General features: G+C 35.1%; 3 protein-coding genes across 3 annotated transcripts; 1 reads left to right on the forward strand and 2 right to left on the reverse strand.

The window, feature by feature from the left end:
- Positions 1-277: 277 nt before the first annotated feature.
- On the reverse strand, positions 278-3,766 carry HELRODRAFT_173001 (hypothetical protein; the record flags this gene model as incomplete). The annotated part of the gene is made up of 4 exons (XM_009019650.1): positions 278-439; positions 1,562-1,639; positions 2,963-3,250; positions 3,677-3,766. 4 exons carry the CDS (start codon positions 3,764-3,766, stop codon positions 278-280), a joined length of 618 nt encoding a protein of 205 aa, XP_009017898.1.
- Positions 3,767-5,337: 1,571 nt separating this feature from the next.
- On the forward strand, positions 5,338-9,765 carry HELRODRAFT_173002 (hypothetical protein; the record flags this gene model as incomplete). Its single annotated transcript, XM_009019651.1, has 5 exons — positions 5,338-5,370; positions 5,847-5,929; positions 5,991-6,141; positions 8,429-8,541; positions 9,648-9,765. The coding sequence occupies 5 exons, from the start codon at positions 5,338-5,340 to the stop codon at positions 9,763-9,765; spliced, it is 498 nt and encodes a 165-aa protein (XP_009017899.1).
- A 1,455-nt stretch (positions 9,766-11,220) lies between these two features.
- Positions 11,221-11,784, reverse strand: HELRODRAFT_173003 (hypothetical protein; the record flags this gene model as incomplete). The annotated part of the gene is made up of 1 exon (XM_009019652.1): positions 11,221-11,784. The coding sequence occupies one exon, from the start codon at positions 11,782-11,784 to the stop codon at positions 11,221-11,223; it is 564 nt and encodes a 187-aa protein (XP_009017900.1).
- Between the last annotated feature and the right edge of the window lie 6,499 nt (positions 11,785-18,283).

Below are 18,283 nucleotides of genomic sequence, written 5' to 3' on the forward strand. Positions count from 1 at the left end.
TTAAGCGCGGGAACTCCACGGCCACTCGCTCGCTGACAATGCTCGTCGTCACCGTGAAACCACAATTACAAAAGTAATTATTAAAAGTAATTTAATTACAATTTTTAGGGGAATATAAAAAATTAATGAATGAAAAATCACGATAAATTGAAAATGATATTAACAAACATTGACGAGTGTCACTCAAAACGACTATGTACAATTAACCAGTTCAACTGACGCACATTCATCCATGAAATTAAATGAACAGTGAAACGTTCGCACGATTTCAAATCATTCATTCATCTTTTAGTCCTTCGTTGACTTTGAATAATTTTTCTAAATGTGAAAAGTTGTCGATCGGTGAGTTGACCAACGACTTTGCCGCCTTCACATCCGCCTTTAATTCCTCCAAGTCCCTTTTTAACTTGGCCCTTCTGTTTTGAAACCACGTGATCACCTGTGTGTGTGTGTGTGTGTGTGAGTGGTGTCTGTGTTGATATATGTGTCTACGTGTGCTTATTTCTCGTAACGTGTGCGTGGGTTAGGGTTGGAAATATTTTCAATACTTCTATATTAATGTAACAATTTCATTGGCAGATGAACAAAGCGACAAATTTCTAATCAATTCACGAGTGGAATTTGTCACGAACGTTTTAAGAACGGCCAAGTTGCATCGGTGTTGAAGCATCCGAGCAACTGTTAGTAGCACAAATGTCATGATTTTGCGTCTTTGGTCAAAAGTTGTGAGAAAGTTAATAGAGCAACGACACTTGTCTGAGTTTTTTTTTATAACGAAGTTGGACAAGTTTATCACTTTAGACCGAAACGTTTATCACTTTAAAAAAACGTAATTCTTAATATTAGTTTCAGGTGTGAGATAGAAAAATGTAACGATAAAAGATTGACCTTTTCGGCAAAACGCAATTGCTTCCTACAAATCTACTATTGCATTTTTCAAATTGTGTCAAAGGAGAGATTTAATTTTGGAGGAAACAAAAAAGAAGAAAATTTAATTTAAAAAAATTTTTGTTTCATTCAAAAACTCAATATTGCGGGTGGTTTTAAAAACAAATTTTGGAAACAACTTGGCGGCAAACCGCATTAGCAAAATCCGCAAACCGCAAAAAGTTTGTGTGGATTTGTCGTCCGCAACCGCGGATGCGTTACGCAAGTAAGAACTACAATCAAGCTATTCGCATTGAGCTCTAGGTGTAGGTAGCATTAGAGAACGCGTTACAGCGCGTTAAAATTTATTTGAGAAATTTTATACGGCTAAGAGAGTTTACATAACATTTTTTCTGGTGTTGCATTATCACGTTCTTTTCATAACAAACTCTATGGAAGCAAGAACATCGGAGATTGTGGGTGAAGATAACTAACGCAGATGCTTTCGGGTCAGGCCAATGAATTAACTCAAAAAATCAGATAAAAATTCGTGTAATTTGTAATATTGAATTAAGTTAAATAGGTATGGCATTTAATAAAACAAAAATGAATAAAAACTGTAGTTGATATTTAACACTGATAATCATTTTTCAGTAGCAATTTATTTGAAAAAAGTTGAGTCCAAATTCGCTACTTTGTCTAGGGCATGCGTAAAGCTTAAACCGGCCCTGAAGCAAACATTTCGTTTTCTCAAGCACTGTGCTCCACAGATCTGAAATGTTTCACTGAAACGTGGATTGAAATAAAATGACTCCTATATACTTTCATTCAAACGAGTTGCTCGGACTTTAGCAGAAACTTCGTAAACAAAATTCCATTTTTAAAATATAATGTAAATTGACGGACGTAATAAAACCTAAAATTTAAAAAAATTTAAAAACTGGAAAAATTAACTGAGTCATTATTGGATGTCATTATTTGAAGGCTCAATCAATCAATCAATTAATTAATCACTCAATCAGTTTATTAAGCGCCATTTGCGCGATGTTCAACAGCACTCCTCGATAAATTTAACAAACAGATGGGTCTTGAAATCTGCTCTGAACTTCGCAAGTGATGGAGAAGTTGGCAGAATAGGAGGTAAAAAGTTCCAGAGAAAAGGACCAGAAAAATAAACGTCGATTAAGCATAAGAGTTTTTAACAGGAATTAAGAATGTAAAAATCGTCTTCAAGATTGGTTTGGTTTTTGAATGTGTTATTGGTTTAGGGCCGTCCCTAAAGGATGTCACGCTTCAAGGGGGGGTCCAAATATTTGTGACACTTTGTGACGAGGGGGAAGGGAGGTACACGCAAGTGTGACTTCCTTTTTTAATTAAACAAAACAATAAATAAATTTTCTTTCATATATATGCGCATAAATGAATACTAAAGTTTTCACGCGTGCAAATAGCTCATGAATATTAATTAAAGGAGGAGTCAAATTTAAATGCCAATGTTAAGTTTACCGCTGTGTAAGTGTAGAAGTTAATATTTATTCATTATATTTTAACTACGGTAAAGCCTTTAGATATCAAATTATCGTCTTATAAACTTGTCATTCGTTATTTTGATATTAATAAAAAATAAAATGTATAGAACAATTACATTGTTTAATAACCCATCACTAAGAGGGTGGGGGTAAAGTTTAGTGAAATGCTTATTTTGGGGGGTTGGTCGATTTGTGACAGTTTGTGACACGGGCGAGGGGGGTCAAAAAAGCGTAACATCCTCTATGGACAGCCCCTTTGCTTGGTGATAAATGTTCTTAATTTAAAAATTATTGATAAAATTGATGCAAGCTAACGCGAACAAACAAATCAATTTCTGCATTTATATTATAAATTAATGAAATGTGTACTGTAATGTAACACTTATGAACATAGTAGATCGACCCTAATAATAATGTCATCACCATAAAAATCATAATGACAATTGCAAAAATTTTCACACGAAATTTCTTATCCTCGCAACATCAGCAGGAAAGTCATCAGCATTTATTGTTATTGTTATTACAAATGCTTAAATCACTTCATCACGCGACACGTAATATTATACCTGCGAATTTGAGAGGTTGAGCTGGGAGGCAATCTCATCTCGATCGACAGGCGTCAGATACTTCTGGTGGCGGAATCTGTTTTCCAGCTGGAGGAGTTGGTGGTGGGTGAATGCTGTCCTCGTCTTCCTCCTCTTCTTGAAAAAGTGTTTGACGTAATTTGTGGCTGCTGAGTTGGAAGTTATGTTGGAGTTGTGAAACAGGAGACTCCTAGGCGCAAACATGTAATCTGAAATCATCGAATTTGATACGCTGTACAACAGTGCTTTCAATTCAAATTTGAGTTCACGCTGAACGTTGAATGTGAGTTACAAAATCAAGATGCATTTCATATCCACGTTCTCTTTTTGTGCTTGTTATTAACGTTGTATTTTATGTTTACATTCACGTAGTTTGCAGCAAGAATTAAAAAAATTTTTATGATTTTTATTAAAATATGTTCAATATTAACTTAGTTATTTTTTAAAATATACCTTTTTGAAAAAATTTTGATTATAAGTTTGTTTAAAAATTGTGTAAATTGTTTTTCAACTACATCTCTAAAGAAAAATCATCCCATCATTCAACCCTGGTCAAGTCTCACCGCTCACACTTTCAGATGCTCACACATTTAGATGCAAGTCCAACATTTTTCACACAAAGCGGCTCATGAACCTTTGCTGTCCAATCAGTTAAAATGTTTTGAAGTTGTCTCTAGTGTCTTTGATCCACAAAACGCTTCTAGCCAGTTTTGGTGAAAATGGCTTTCCAGAATTGAGTGGCGACGTTCCACAGGATTCAAAACTTGCTCCTCCATGCTTGTTCATCGCGAGCACTGCAGCTGTTTCCATCCGTGAAGGTAGGCAGTCCCCATGACATTTTATCATTTTATACAGCACTGATCCAAATACAAGAAGTGAAGTTGCACGTTGTGTCGGCGAACAAATCCTGCACCACTCGCAGATCTGAAGCGTTCAAAACAACAAGGAGAGCTGATGTCTTTAAGAAACGTCGAAAAACCGTTTTTAACAATCTGTGTCAAAGTTAGCGTTTTTGAAGTCTGCAAATGAGAGGCGCTATACAAATCTACAAACACGAAGCACAACAGAATGCAGAAATAAATTTTAATTTGCATATATCTATTCTTCTTTTTTTGTGAGGTACTAATTTATAAGAACATTTCAAATGAAACGAACCAACTGAAGAGTGAGAACAATTAAAAAGAACCATACAAAAAATATATCAAATATTATCAACAGTTGAAGTTGACTTATCTCACCTTAACAAAAAAAAAAATAAAAATATTAAAAAGTTAATAGCAAATTATAGCTTGTGATATGTGGTTACAAAGCAATCAAGAGAGCACACCTACCATGTTACATGTTACAAAACATATCATATCGCAAGCACATTACCACAACTACTAATCATATAGCACACCACCCTCCACTCATCGTACCACATTACCACCACCAAACCACACATCATCATCATCATCACACCACGTCATCACACACATCGTAGCACACCCCACATTCTTGCGCACATCATCGCACCACCACCACAAATCACATAATCATCATATCACCATCACCACATCACCCTATATATCACATATTACACCATCACATTACCAGTCAGGTTATCAATCACATAACCATACATTTAACTTACGTTTAAGTCCATTATTTATTTATATTTATTTTAACACGCATACCACATCATCACGCACATCACCACACAAACAACACATCACACCACACACAAACAAACAAACACATCACACACACACACACACATCTGATTGACATCACACGGTCGAACACATGACACCGACGAACAAAAGTTTTTTTATGTACTGACTGCTGCTTGTTCGCCTGCTAATTATTTTCTATCAGCTGGGTTCAACATATCGAACCGCCCACAAGCATTTTAAATCAGCTCCTCGCGTTTTGTTTCGTTAGTTTAACACGAACTGGCTGATACGATTTGTTGTGATGTTGTGATGATGTGATGTTTTGTGATATTGTGATGATATGAGAACATCAAGATGTGTTGTGATCTGATGATATAAAAATATGTAGAGATGATAAGATGATGATGACCATGTTGAGAGATGATAGGATGTACCTGATGAGATGATGTGACGATGGTTTGTGATATGATGACATTAGATGTTTTGATGTGATAATGTGTAAATATGACGTTTTGAGATGTGTTTGACTTATTGCATTAAAGCTGAATATTGGTGTGTGTAATGAATGATGTTTTGTGATTGAATGTGTTTGGCCTGATGTCATATTGCAATAAACATTCATCTAACTATAATAATTGTCTTTGACGATTTGTAAAAATACTATCAAGGTTTAAAACATAAATCTAGTTGATAATAACCAGGATGTTGAAGATGATACAAGAAATTATGATAATAGTTAGTAGGTAGTATTTGTTTCTTCACCATTTTATTATAAATTGCAACTGTGGCTTTACAGTTTGTCTCAAACCCAGCATAAAACCTTGTTGCATTACATCGCCATCAATAAATTAACTTGAATGAAATAAAAATTGAATTAATACCTCTTAACCGATTTTCGTATATACTATCAGATACAAACAGACACGTGAGAACAAACATACCTTAAGACTCGCATGCATAATAAAAACGTGTGTGATTATGCACGCATGTGCTCCACACGTTGACCCATTTTGAAAAACAAATTTCTCAATCTACGTGCATGGCCGTTTAAAACGTGCGTATTAAAATTTGGATGACAAAAAATATTCTGCTCAAATCTTAAATCTGGCTCAATTGTGACCTAGCCCAATTTGGAAAAATGGCCAAAATCTCCAAACAAAACATCAGTCTCCATAAAATTTTTAACCATAATTTTGTTAATTTTTGTAAAGTACTTGCACGTTGTAGTTGAAGAATTTCAAGTACAAGTAGGAGTACATTGTGAAATAAATAAAAGGTACAAGTACGAATGCAAGTACTTAAAATTGGTACTCAAGTAGTACTCGAGTAAAACTTGTACTGAAATGGATGAATAGATGCTCAATTGAGTTCTACCCAAAGATGGAACGCTGGAAGCTGCATAACCGCTCACGTTTTGTTTCTCAGTTGTCTCTTTGCCCCAATTTGTTGACGTTGTACGAATTTTTTGCTCTTTCCATCCAGAGTGGCTGCTGGTACACGCGGAAGGTCTGCATCGTAGTATCGCGGTAGTATCATCGTAGCATCACAGGTTGCCTGCCGCTGTAAGTCGCTCTTCAAATTCTTGAAGTCAATTCAAGGCAAAATAATTGAAAGTTATCATTAAAAACTGGTACTTTTAGTTGTTGTCGCTTAATTTAAAAGTCAAGTTTGAAAATTTTACCAAATGGGTGAGTATATTTCAACAACAAAAAGTATGAATAAATATCGAAAACCGAACGGTGGTCTGATTGAACACACAAAAATTAATGAAAACGATTTTGAATGCATTGAACATTAATACGCTTGAAAGTTATCAATTAAAATATAAAAAATTATTGAGAGCTTTTGCTAATTAATAAAATTACTATCGATGAAATCATTATAGTAATGTAGGCCCGTACAACACCATCACTGGCTGACAGGAATATAACTGGGTCTAAATATTTTTAACAACAATTTACTAAACACGTCAAACAAATGACAATATATAAACAACGACGATGACGACAGCCACAAAAGTATTATCAACAACAACATCATTAAAAACAACAACATTAAAAACAACAAAAACAAACACAACATCAAAAACATCAACAGAAACGGCAGCAGAAGCACCATAATTAATATCGCCGATCGAATGAGCGCTGAAAAACTGGAGCAATAAACAATCGAAACAATAAAAATGAACAAGAACGAAGAATAGCAAAAGGAACATACAGACGGCCATAATTGAGCGATAATTTACGAATGGATCAGTCGCTACGACATGAAAATATTTCAATCGTAAACAAAGACATCAAACTCAAAAAATAAATCGATGTGAAAATAAACAAAGACATCAAACTCAAAAAATAAATCGATGTGAAAATAAACAAAGACATCAAACTCAAAAAATAAATCGCTGTGAAAATAAACAAAGACCAAATTTAAAAAATGAAAAACAATCAGCTTTTTTAATGGGAGAGTAAAGTTTTAACAACCATATAACCGTCAAAAGCGGAACTAACTCCAATATTAATAACAACTTCCCACCGTAACAAACAGTGAAACAAACAACATCATCCGTCCACACAAATCATCAATAAAAAGAACATTAATATACGAACAACATCATCTCAAGCATAAAAATAATTTAAAAAAAAACAACCAATAGAAACAACAAAATTAAAATGAACAGCACTTAATGTGGAGCACCAAAGCCCCATGATCAACAAGACGCACATCAGCACACACCACACAATCAACGATAACCACAACAGGAAGATTGAAGCAACAGCAATAACACACAACAAAACAAACACAACGACGAACACACACACACACCACAATGAACAACACAAACATTGAAGCAGACACAACATCACACACTCACAAACAAAACAAACAACAACATCCTGAACCGATATGATAACATTTGAATAACCCGATGGTTGCTAAGATGGAAATACAAACAAACAGACATATAGCTAGACAGATAAAGAGAGAAACAAATAGACAGAGAAACATACGGATGGAGAGAGGAGCGCGTGTGTTGTTATTTATCATTCATAAATCACTCAATGAAGAAAACGTTTGCTAACATGAACAGCCACGTTACGTCCATCTTCATTACAGCGAGTTAAAGAGATTCCTCTCACTACTCGCTATTTACTTTACACCTTTTTTTCTGTCTGTCTGTTTGTTATGCGATGTTCTCTCATACTATTGCGCTAGCCACCGAGTGATCAACTTTCAAGAGTTTGAACCTTAATTCGTCGCTTTTATACTTTTACATTTTTTGCTTTTAAATTATTTATAATTGAATATTTCAAAAGAAAATTTTTAAATCGTCATTTTATGATCTGACTGAACATTTATGAACATTGACTTTTGAGATTTCATAGAGTGGCATGACATCTTATTACATGACATCTTATTACATGACATCACATCAACATGCAACAAATAGCATCAACTTTTTTAAACTTTCATTACAGTTCAGCTTCCATTGCGTTAAACTTCCTCCCTCACGTTCTACCTGTCTGTTCAAAGAAAGCACTGCCTACATCACATGCCGATGCCTTTATCATCACACTACTCTGTTACATTGCTGTTGAACGAACCATATTCGTTACATAGTCTAAAGTCGTATCACAACTCAAAACATGACATTAACAACTCAATCACATTACACGATATAGCAAGAGACCCAAATTACATCACGTCACACCACATTACCCCTCCTAACATCACATGAATCTACATCACATCACATGCATTAGCTACTTAGAATACAACACACTCACGCACACAGGCCTACACGAGCCAAGCATCACATCTCATCACATCAACTAAATTGAAACGTTTTAGAATCGCTAACTTTGCAGCCTTCCAATGCAAATGTTTTGACAGTTGCTTGTCTAATAGGTGCGAACTAATAGACACAATATGCAGGCGTGTATGCCAATATATGCAACTTACATGCACCATATATCATATATATACATGTAAAATACATACATATACATACATCTATGTAGATCTATAATAAATATACGTGCAATACACGCGTTACTTTCAACATGCGTACGTATGTAGCCTAATGTAATGTTTCTGGCGCATATCCGTATTAGCTCAAATTCAAACACACTCTGTTGGCTGTTTCGTGTTTTAGTGCTTTTAAATAACCTCACAAAATGTTTGTTAATTTTTTGATTGAATTGTTTATAAGTTTGAAGCTGTTTCAAGCGTAATGGTACTTGCCACCATTTTTTAAGTTTTAAAAAAGTTCAGAATTCAAGCTGCTGAAACAAAGTTTCATGTAGTAATTCAATGAAATAGTTTATAAATTTAAAAAAACAACTTACGACAATATATGCAGAAGTAGAAAAATGTTAATTGCAGGTACATAGAACAAGTAGGTCATCATTATTATCATCATCATCATTACCATCACCATCGTATCTTTCGTCACCATCTTTATCATCGTCTTCGTCATCGTCATCAATTTCTGTACCATTTAGCACTACGCTTGAGGACTGCAAAGTTAGCAACGTTCATACTAATTGTTAATTGCGACTCAATAAAAGAATCGTCAGCACTCCTCTCCATCCATCCATCCATTCCATGCATCAACACTCTCCCTTGATTCAATGAGCCACCCTAGTCTCGGCGTCATCGCTGAATTCCGAAAATTAATCGCTGCTCTAACAGCTCCAATAATTAAAATAGCCAAATGACTGAAAGAAGTTATGAATTTATTGGTTGGTCGTCACATAAAAAAATCTCTGACAAAATATCGCTACAATTTTTAAACTCTTCAAATATTTTAGTACAATATTCAGTTGGAGGGGTTGTGTGAAATGTTTTATTTTTGCATTTCAATAAATGCTATTCACTAACATTAAAAATGAATTTCTGCAAATATGAGCATGCATGGAAGTTCTTCGTTGAAAGTCGATCTTCCAGTTTTAAGAGCATCTAAAAAACCAAACTGCACTTCACTCTATACAAATAACACACAACCTGTCCAGTCCAATCCAATCCAACACTTCCCTGGTGGTTTTCGCGCAAGTGACACAGTGCAAATTGTGCAATACATGGCATGGTTTTGCTTTCAACAACAGGAAGAAATGTAGTAATCAGACTTAAAAATTGAGATCAATTCACAATCATCTTTCAACGTTTGATTGAAAGTACTGATTGGTGAGGACACGTTCAACAGTTTAGTTCCGTTCAAACTATTTCCAACACAAACTGAACAATTCAACTTGAAGACAATCATCTTTTAAATAATTCTGTATTGTGGTGAAAGACGTCCAAACATATACAAGCTGACGTTTTTGCACGGGAAGATGTTATAAATTATTGGAAAAAATTAAAAATGATTATCTGATTTGAAATAAAAAATTGCTACAATGTGAAAGGAACAATGAATGAGGTTGTTGTTGGCGTCAGCAGTGACACGTCCTTCATTTGCTGATCAACGATCGAACATTCCGAACGTATTTACTGGATGTGGATTGAGATTGTTAGGGTATCACAAAATATAAATTTATGTACCATGTATGTACCATGTATGTACCATGTATGTACCATGTGTGTACCATGATGTGTATCCAAATATTATTGTTATAAGGGAGGGTTGAAGCATTTGACTCCAGTGCCACTCCAAGCCATGAATGTGGCATTATAACATAATATTTTAAACCCATGTTTGGAGCTGCAAGGTGCACTCTTGCACTTTCCTGGCTGCGTTAGTGATACAGTCGTAGTTAGTGCAAGTGAATTGTAGATAAATGAAAACAATAATATTTTGAACAATTTGCAGTTTTTATAAAATAAATTAAAAAGCCATTGAAAATCTTCCTCCCACCGGTAAGGGTGTGGCCCGTTGATCTGAACCGGCTAACAAAATATTTCTAATAGCTACTTTTTTACTTACCTTTCTGATGAATATTATTTTTTTAACAAGGATGAACGGGGTGAAAGGGGTGATAGTGATAATATAGGAGAGTGTTGTTTGTGGCAGGCCCGTCTGCGCATCTGCCTCAGTTTCCATTTCGTTTAATTATTTTTTGAAATCTTTCCAATCACAAAACAAGCAATACAAAAAAGAACAATGCCTCGTTTTATTCTTCATGATCGTCTGACAGGTCTGAAATACGACTCATCATATTTCCTCGCTGCTCCATTTGTACGAAAGTTTTTTTTTATATAATGTAATTCGTTCGTAATTGTTTCGAGGCATGCCATAACTCACATCAAATCAATCACACGGCAACCTTCCATTGAAATCAAATAATGTTGTTGAACACTCATCTCAAAACAAAATTTGGATACCAAGGAGGGCGGTAACCAATCAAATGCTGCATATGTTAACAACGCGTACCTCATTGTACTCAGTTAACCTATTTGTTAATAACATGCACCTAATTGCTCTCTACCGCAACTTTCAAATCATTGGAGGTCTGCCAATTTGGTTCGAGTCTTTCGTAATACAATTCTATTTAACTTATGTCTCGAATAAGCTGAAAGTCTAATGAAACAACGGCTCAGAAACTATATCTTTTTCAAAATTTTCTCAATACTTTTAATTGAAGAATTTTATAACAAACACTGAATGAAAATATTTTGAATGAAAAGTGACCAACTTAGAAGATGGGTGCGTTCTATTCTTGGAACGTTGGTGCTTGCCATCTCGTACAATGCATAGAGGGGGTTCGATTCCAACTTGCCACCCCCAACACTCCCAACATCGACCCCACCAACACCAGCAACATCGAGGCGATTTAAAATTGGACGGATGCACCGTTCGTTACTGTGGATGTAAGCTTTACTGGAAGTGAAACTGTTCAACGTGGTGGATGAGTTGGTTGAGTTGCTTGTGGGGAAGCAGGTCTGTTTGAAATGTTGCTGATGATTTTCTTCATCGTTCGCACATCCGTCACTCCATGGTCTCTTGATTGCTTTCTTATTTTCCGGCCGAATAATGTTGTTGCCAGCGTCGAAGTTGCTGTTGTGGTTGCTCTTTTTATTGTCGTAGTTGATGACTTCATCAGTAGCTTTGTTGTTGTTGATGTTGTTGTTATTGTTGTAACTGTTGTTGATGTTGTTGTCTTGCTTGTGACGATTGACTTTCAAAATAGTTTCAATGGAAAAGTTGACCATTTTGTTGCAAACATCGTTTCGTTGTTTCTTGCAGATGTTATGAAAGTTTTTGTGGTTGCTGAGCTGGGTGGTGATGGTTTGAATCATCGTCCTGTTAACCTCATCATTATGTTCTTAATGAGATCCAAAAACTCTTAAACTCTTGTTCTTTGAATGTTGCCGCGTGTTTTATCAAATAAGTTTTTCATTCTTGAATTTTCATTGGCCGTCGCTAGCCAATAGAAATCGAGATGGGCGGAGACCGAAAATTATTTGTCGAATAAATTAACTCACCAGGAAATGTTCGCTTGCTTGGCAGAATGTTAAGTAGATCTATTTTTAAACCTCTGTAATGTTCATTTAGTTTCACAAGTTTGTTAGCGAGGTGGGATTGTTGTTGGTGCTGGTTTTTTTTGTTATTTTAATGGAACGAGCTCGTTTATACGCATTCTTTCATCACATTTGATGCTAATTAACAACAAGCCATTAGACCTAAGAGCGATGAAAAATCTAGAATATTGTGAGATATCATCATCTAGATGCAACGCAACTCTGTTCGAGGAATAAGCTTTCTAAGTTTTGACGCTAATTAGTTATTTATCAGACGCAATATATAATAAAACTTATTTTAGTGTTTTTTAAATAACAATAATAACAGTACTGTGTTATTACTATATTTGAATAACCTAGCATTATTGTTGTAGCAGTGCTATTCACCGTGCGGCATTGTACAAATTTCCAGCAATTTAACAATTGATGCAGTCACGTCATCCGGGGACATCGGTTAAAAATTGAATGAAACATGGCGGGAACACTTCAAACTGTTCCACTCGTTTGGTCGTCCAGTCCTCGCGTTAAAATCTTCGGCTTCGGGTTCAAAGTTAAGTGAGAGAGTTTATTATTTATTAGCTGAGCAAATAGTTTTTTAAAGAGGGCCATCGTTGAACATCAAAACAAATATGTGTTTGTGTGTGTATGGCGTGAAGAGTGGCAGGGATGATCATGATAATACATTGGAATAAGTTTTATGGTAGAATAACAGGCCGAAATGATGTACTTGCTGCAGATTAGCATAAATCATGATCATCCATCTAAAAAGAATGTAAAAAGAAATGAATGCTTTGTCTTTAGAGCGATCACATAATGTACAGTGATAGGTGCTGTTTATGGTGCAACGCGTCTATGATGCTATACTTCAATATAGCGCGTATCATACATAACTCGTCTGACGAATGTATGCAAATGTATAAGTGTTAAACGGTGTCTGCTCCCGGACGTCAGTGTGTGTAAACATTTTGTTCTTAACACTTCTAACGCTTTCCTCAACATATTTATCTTTAAAAAGAAGAAAAACAATGACTGCATGGGTGAATTTATGAAACTAAGTGTGCCGGTCTGTTATGTATACTATATATAAACTGTAAACCATGGTGTAAACACATACAAATATATATATATATAATGTATGAATGTAGGCGAATATATATATATATATATATATATATATATATATATATATATATATATATGAAATGCTATACTTCAATATATATATATATATATATATATAATGAATTAAGACTGGCAGAAATGCAATTATTAATAAAAATAACAGCATGTTCGGCGTTAATTAACTTCCAATTTAACTTTGAGATTTTTCTAAGGGTTGATCGTAAATTATTTTCTAGTTTCTTTAATTAAAAGCCAAAATTTTTGTTTATTTTATGCATGATAGAACGGAAAAGATTTTTTCGGTATTCCCATACCATCTCCGGTACACTAAAGTAGAGGCGCAATATATATATATTTGAGCATCTGGGCACATTCACAGCATATCAATTTGAACACCTAAAGAAACTTGAAAATGATTTACGATCAACCGTTGGAAAAATCGAAAAGTTAAATGGGAAGTTAACTCACGCCGCACATGCTGTGATTTTCATTATATATATATATATATATATATATATATATATATATAAACTTATAAAACTAAATATAATATATATATATAATGTTTGGCGTTAATATGTTTGTATTTCGTTTAAACATTCGGTAGAATTTATAGAATATTGTAAAAATTATGGTCTATTACCACATATATATATATATATATATATATATATATATATATATATATACATACATATATATATAAACTTTTCTTCTCATTTACAATAAATAATTTTATTTATTTCGTGTTATACCATTCAGATCCTTTCATAACCCACTCAAGATCCTTCTATTAACTTTCATCACAATGACAACATACATATTATAACATTATAGCAATAAATTTAACGAAACTGAAAGTAACAAGTAACTAACTTGATAACATCAACAAAATCAAATACATAATTCATTTGAAAGCCACAAAACATTGCAAGACAACAACGAAATAACATGTTTTTATTGTGATGCACCATATGATATGGTGCATCACAAAGGCTTTGACTGACCATTTTAGACTGGTTAATATATGGATGCAAAATATTTAGAAAATTATATATACAAACGAGCCTATTATTTTTGTACAATAGTAAACATTCTGATGTTGCTCTAACGTTATCTAGTACAGCTGAAGTCTTGAAGATTATTCATTCATATGCTGACGTCATTTAAATAATAGCTTATGGTGAAAAAATAATTGGTTAGTTACATGTGATAGACGGATCCGAAACCAAATCCGGATCCAAGGTGCATGTGTACTTACTACTGAATTCATTTCAAACCAAGTTACATCCTAACTTAGAAGATCGAGAACGATCAACAATTTGGTGCTTTATGATTAATTTGGCTGTAGTTACAAGGTTAACATTGATAAAAACAAGTTTATAAAATTTCTATTTTCAGTTTGGAGTCAAAAATTTTCAATAAAATTATTAGTTTAAACTCAACTTTATTTGATAATTAAGGATCTGGTTTTTAGCGAATCTGTAGCGTTGGATTCGATGAATCTGAATCCGTAACCAATACCGTTCATTGCATTCCTAGTTTCTAGCAAGTTTCTTAAGATACATTTAAATTTAATTGATATTTATGGAGAGAACTTGAGGGCTATTAATAAAAAACAATTTCTTACTGAATATTTATGTAAAAAAAACAGCACACTACAAACACGTGATTACATATTATAAGTTTATGACATCAACCATATATTTCTCGAATAAAAGCAAATGTTTTAATAATGTTCCTTATTCAGTAAATTTATTAAAGAGGCCTTATATGTCGCGCCATCTTTTAATAAAATGGAAAACGCAATTGATAATTTTGTTATATCTATTTAGGACATTTGATATGGGCAAAGGTGGAGCTCATATCCAACAGCTTCAGCAATGATATTTTTGTTCATCGATTGCAGAATAAATTGCAGATAATATAACATCGTTTCGGTAAAGTGATAACATCTGTAAGCTGATTGATTAAGAGATACCAAACCGTTGAGATCCAAATATTTCATTACTTGATTAGCAGCGGTGTGATGACAAAACGCTTCCAGCCTAGAATGGGTTAGGTGTTTAAAGTAATGCACCTTTGGTCAAGGTGAAAGATGGTGTACTGTACTTTATACGTAGGTACTCCTATTTGCCAGCCGTAACTGCTGTAGCAGTAGCAGGTCAGAAAATTCTCACCCTTATATATAATTTACCTGTTTTTGGATTCGATATATATATATATATATATATATATATATATATATATATATATATATATATATGGATAGGAAAGATGTTATAGGGAATGGATGTGTTTGGGATGGATCTGGCAAGTTGTGCATAGATGAGGAGGAAAAAGCTCAGGTGTGGAAAGCTCATATGGAAAGGTTGATGAATGAAGAGAATGAGTGGGATGAAGATGTGGAATCTGCGGTCACACACGGACTTATAGAGAAGGTGACGATGGAGGAAGTAGAGAAAGCAGTTAGAGAAATGAAACTAGGTAAGGCGACAGGGGTTTCGGAAGTGGCGGCAGAACATATAAAAGCGAGTGGGATGATAGGAATTGAAGTTATGATGAGAATTGCTAACAGTATGTTTGATGATGAAGGTATACCTGAGGATTGGCGACACAGTGTGTTGGTGCCGTTGTATAAGGGCAAAGGAGATGTGAGAGATTGTGGGTCATATAGGGGTGTGAAATTGCTAAAGCACGGAATGAAGATAGTGGAGAGGGTGCTTGAGAGGAGGTTGAGAAATATGGTGACAGTTAATGAAATGCAGTGTGGGTTTATGCCTGGTAGGGAAACGGTGGATGCGTTGTTCATGGTGAGAATGTTGCAGGAGAACTATAGAAAGAAGAAACAAAGATTGTACATGTGTTTTGTGGATATAGAAAAGGCTTTTGATCGAGTACCGAGGAAGGTCATTGAATGGGCGTTGGGAAAGAAAGGAGTGAATGAGAGACTTGTTAAAGCTGTGATGCAGCTGTATGAAGGGGCAAAGACAAAGGTGAGGGTTGGAAGGGGGATGTCGGACGCTTTTAGTGTTAAGGTAGGAGTGCATCAAGGATCAGTGTTATCACCGTTGCTGTTTGCAATTGTGATGGATGTTGTGTGTGGAAACATAATGGAGGGGCTGTTATTTGAGATTTTGTATGCAGATGATTTAGTCTTGATGGCTGATAGCATGGAAGAATTGCAGTTAAAATTTGACAGATGGAGAAGTGTTATTGAAAAGAAAGGGTTAAAAGTTAATATTGGTAAGACGAAGGTAATAGTGAGTGGGGAAGGTGAGGAGCGAGTGATAAGTAAAATAGATCCCTGTGGGGTATGTGACAGGAGAGTGAAGGCTAACTCGGTATTGTGTATAGGATGTCAGAAATGGGTGCATAAGAGATGTAGTGGTGTGAGGGGGGCACTGAAAAAGGTGGAAGGCACGTTCAAATGTAAGAAATGTGTTCATGGTGTGATTAATAGGACGGACGCAAGGACGGAGTTGAGTGGTGGTATTGAAAGAGTGGAAAGCTTTGTCTACTTAGGGGATAAGCTGAACGCGGATGGAGGATGTTTGAGCGCAGTTACGGCTAGAGTTCGTGTGGGATGGATGAAATTTAGGGAACTGGGTGGGGTATTGTGTGGAAAGAAATGGTCAGTGAAGATGAAAGGGAAGGTATATAAAGCATGTGTGAGAGCAGCGATGGTATAGGGTGGTGAAACTTGGGTGTTGAGGAGAGAGGAGGAAAGTGTACTGCAGAGGGCTGAAAGAGCTATAGTGAGGATGATGTGTGGGGTTAAAGTGAAGGATAGGAGGAGTAGTACAGAGCTGATGTCAATGATGGGACTGAATGAGGACATTGTGACATTGATAAGGAGATCGAGATTGCGGTGGTATGGACATGTGTTGAGAAGGGATGAAAGGGTCGGGATTAGAAAAGCGTTGGAGTTCAAAGTTGAAGGAGTGGTAGGAAGGGGTCGTCCGCGATTGGGATGGAGAGAGCAGGCGGAGAAGGGCAGGGTGAAAGCGGGGTTGCGTGATACTGAGGCGAGTGACAGATGTGGATGGCGTCGAGGGGTATTTCGGTTTCATCATAGGTAGCCAAACGGCAACCCCCGATCTCGGGGAAAATGTCGTATAAACGTGTGTTGTTGTTGTTGTATATATATATATATATATGTGTGTGTGTGTGTGTGTGTGTGTGTGTGTGTCACAATAATTGAGAAAAATCGCTTGTTTTTTTAAGATTGACCGCTGTACTCTAAATACGACGACAGCTTTTGTTGAAACCTTAAAAACCTTAAAAGTACCTTTAACATATTTTCAACATGACGAATGTAATAACAAAGCCTTCCTGCTCGCTTTCTCGTATGCCAGGAAAAACAATGGGTTCGAAAAGTGTTTCACCATTATCTCAATTTAATCTGGTCTTGAGAAAAAATTGTTAATTTTTGTTAATTTAAAATTCTTTATTTCACTTTGTGTAATTTATATTTTAAATGTCATTGTCTCTATCTATCTAAAACTCTAGCTAGATCTTTCTACATCTACTTGTCTTGTGGCTTGTCTTGACGAAGGTAATGTTCGCGACGGTTTTGGTGTATCTAACATGCGGAACTAATATTGTCAAATTGGCTGAACAGTACAAATGTAATGTTCGCCACGGTTTTGGTGCATCTAACTGGCGGAACCAATATTGTCAAATTGGCTGAACAGTTTGAACTAATATATTTTCGTTTAATAATATTACACGGAATAATTAAAAATTTTATTTTATTATATAAGCATCTGCGTCTCGTTAATTTTTGGAAACGATACGATATCGGCTAAGATGAAGCGTATCTAACAGGCGGACTCAATCATGTCAAATCGGCTGAACGGTTTGATCTAATAAATTTTCGTTCAATGAAAATACACGGAATTATTAAAAATTTATTTTGTTACATAAGAATTTGCGTCTCGTTATTATTTTGAAAACGATACATAACGATACGATAACGAGGTATTGAAGACTATATATTGATATAATAAAATCATGTGCACAAGTATGTGCACAAATTGTATGATGATTTTTGAGTTTTTGAAAG

Source organism: Helobdella robusta, assembly GCF_000326865.2.
Source record: "Helobdella robusta unplaced genomic scaffold HELROscaffold_25, whole genome shotgun sequence".
NCBI lineage: Eukaryota > Metazoa > Annelida > Clitellata > Rhynchobdellida > Glossiphoniidae > Helobdella > Helobdella robusta.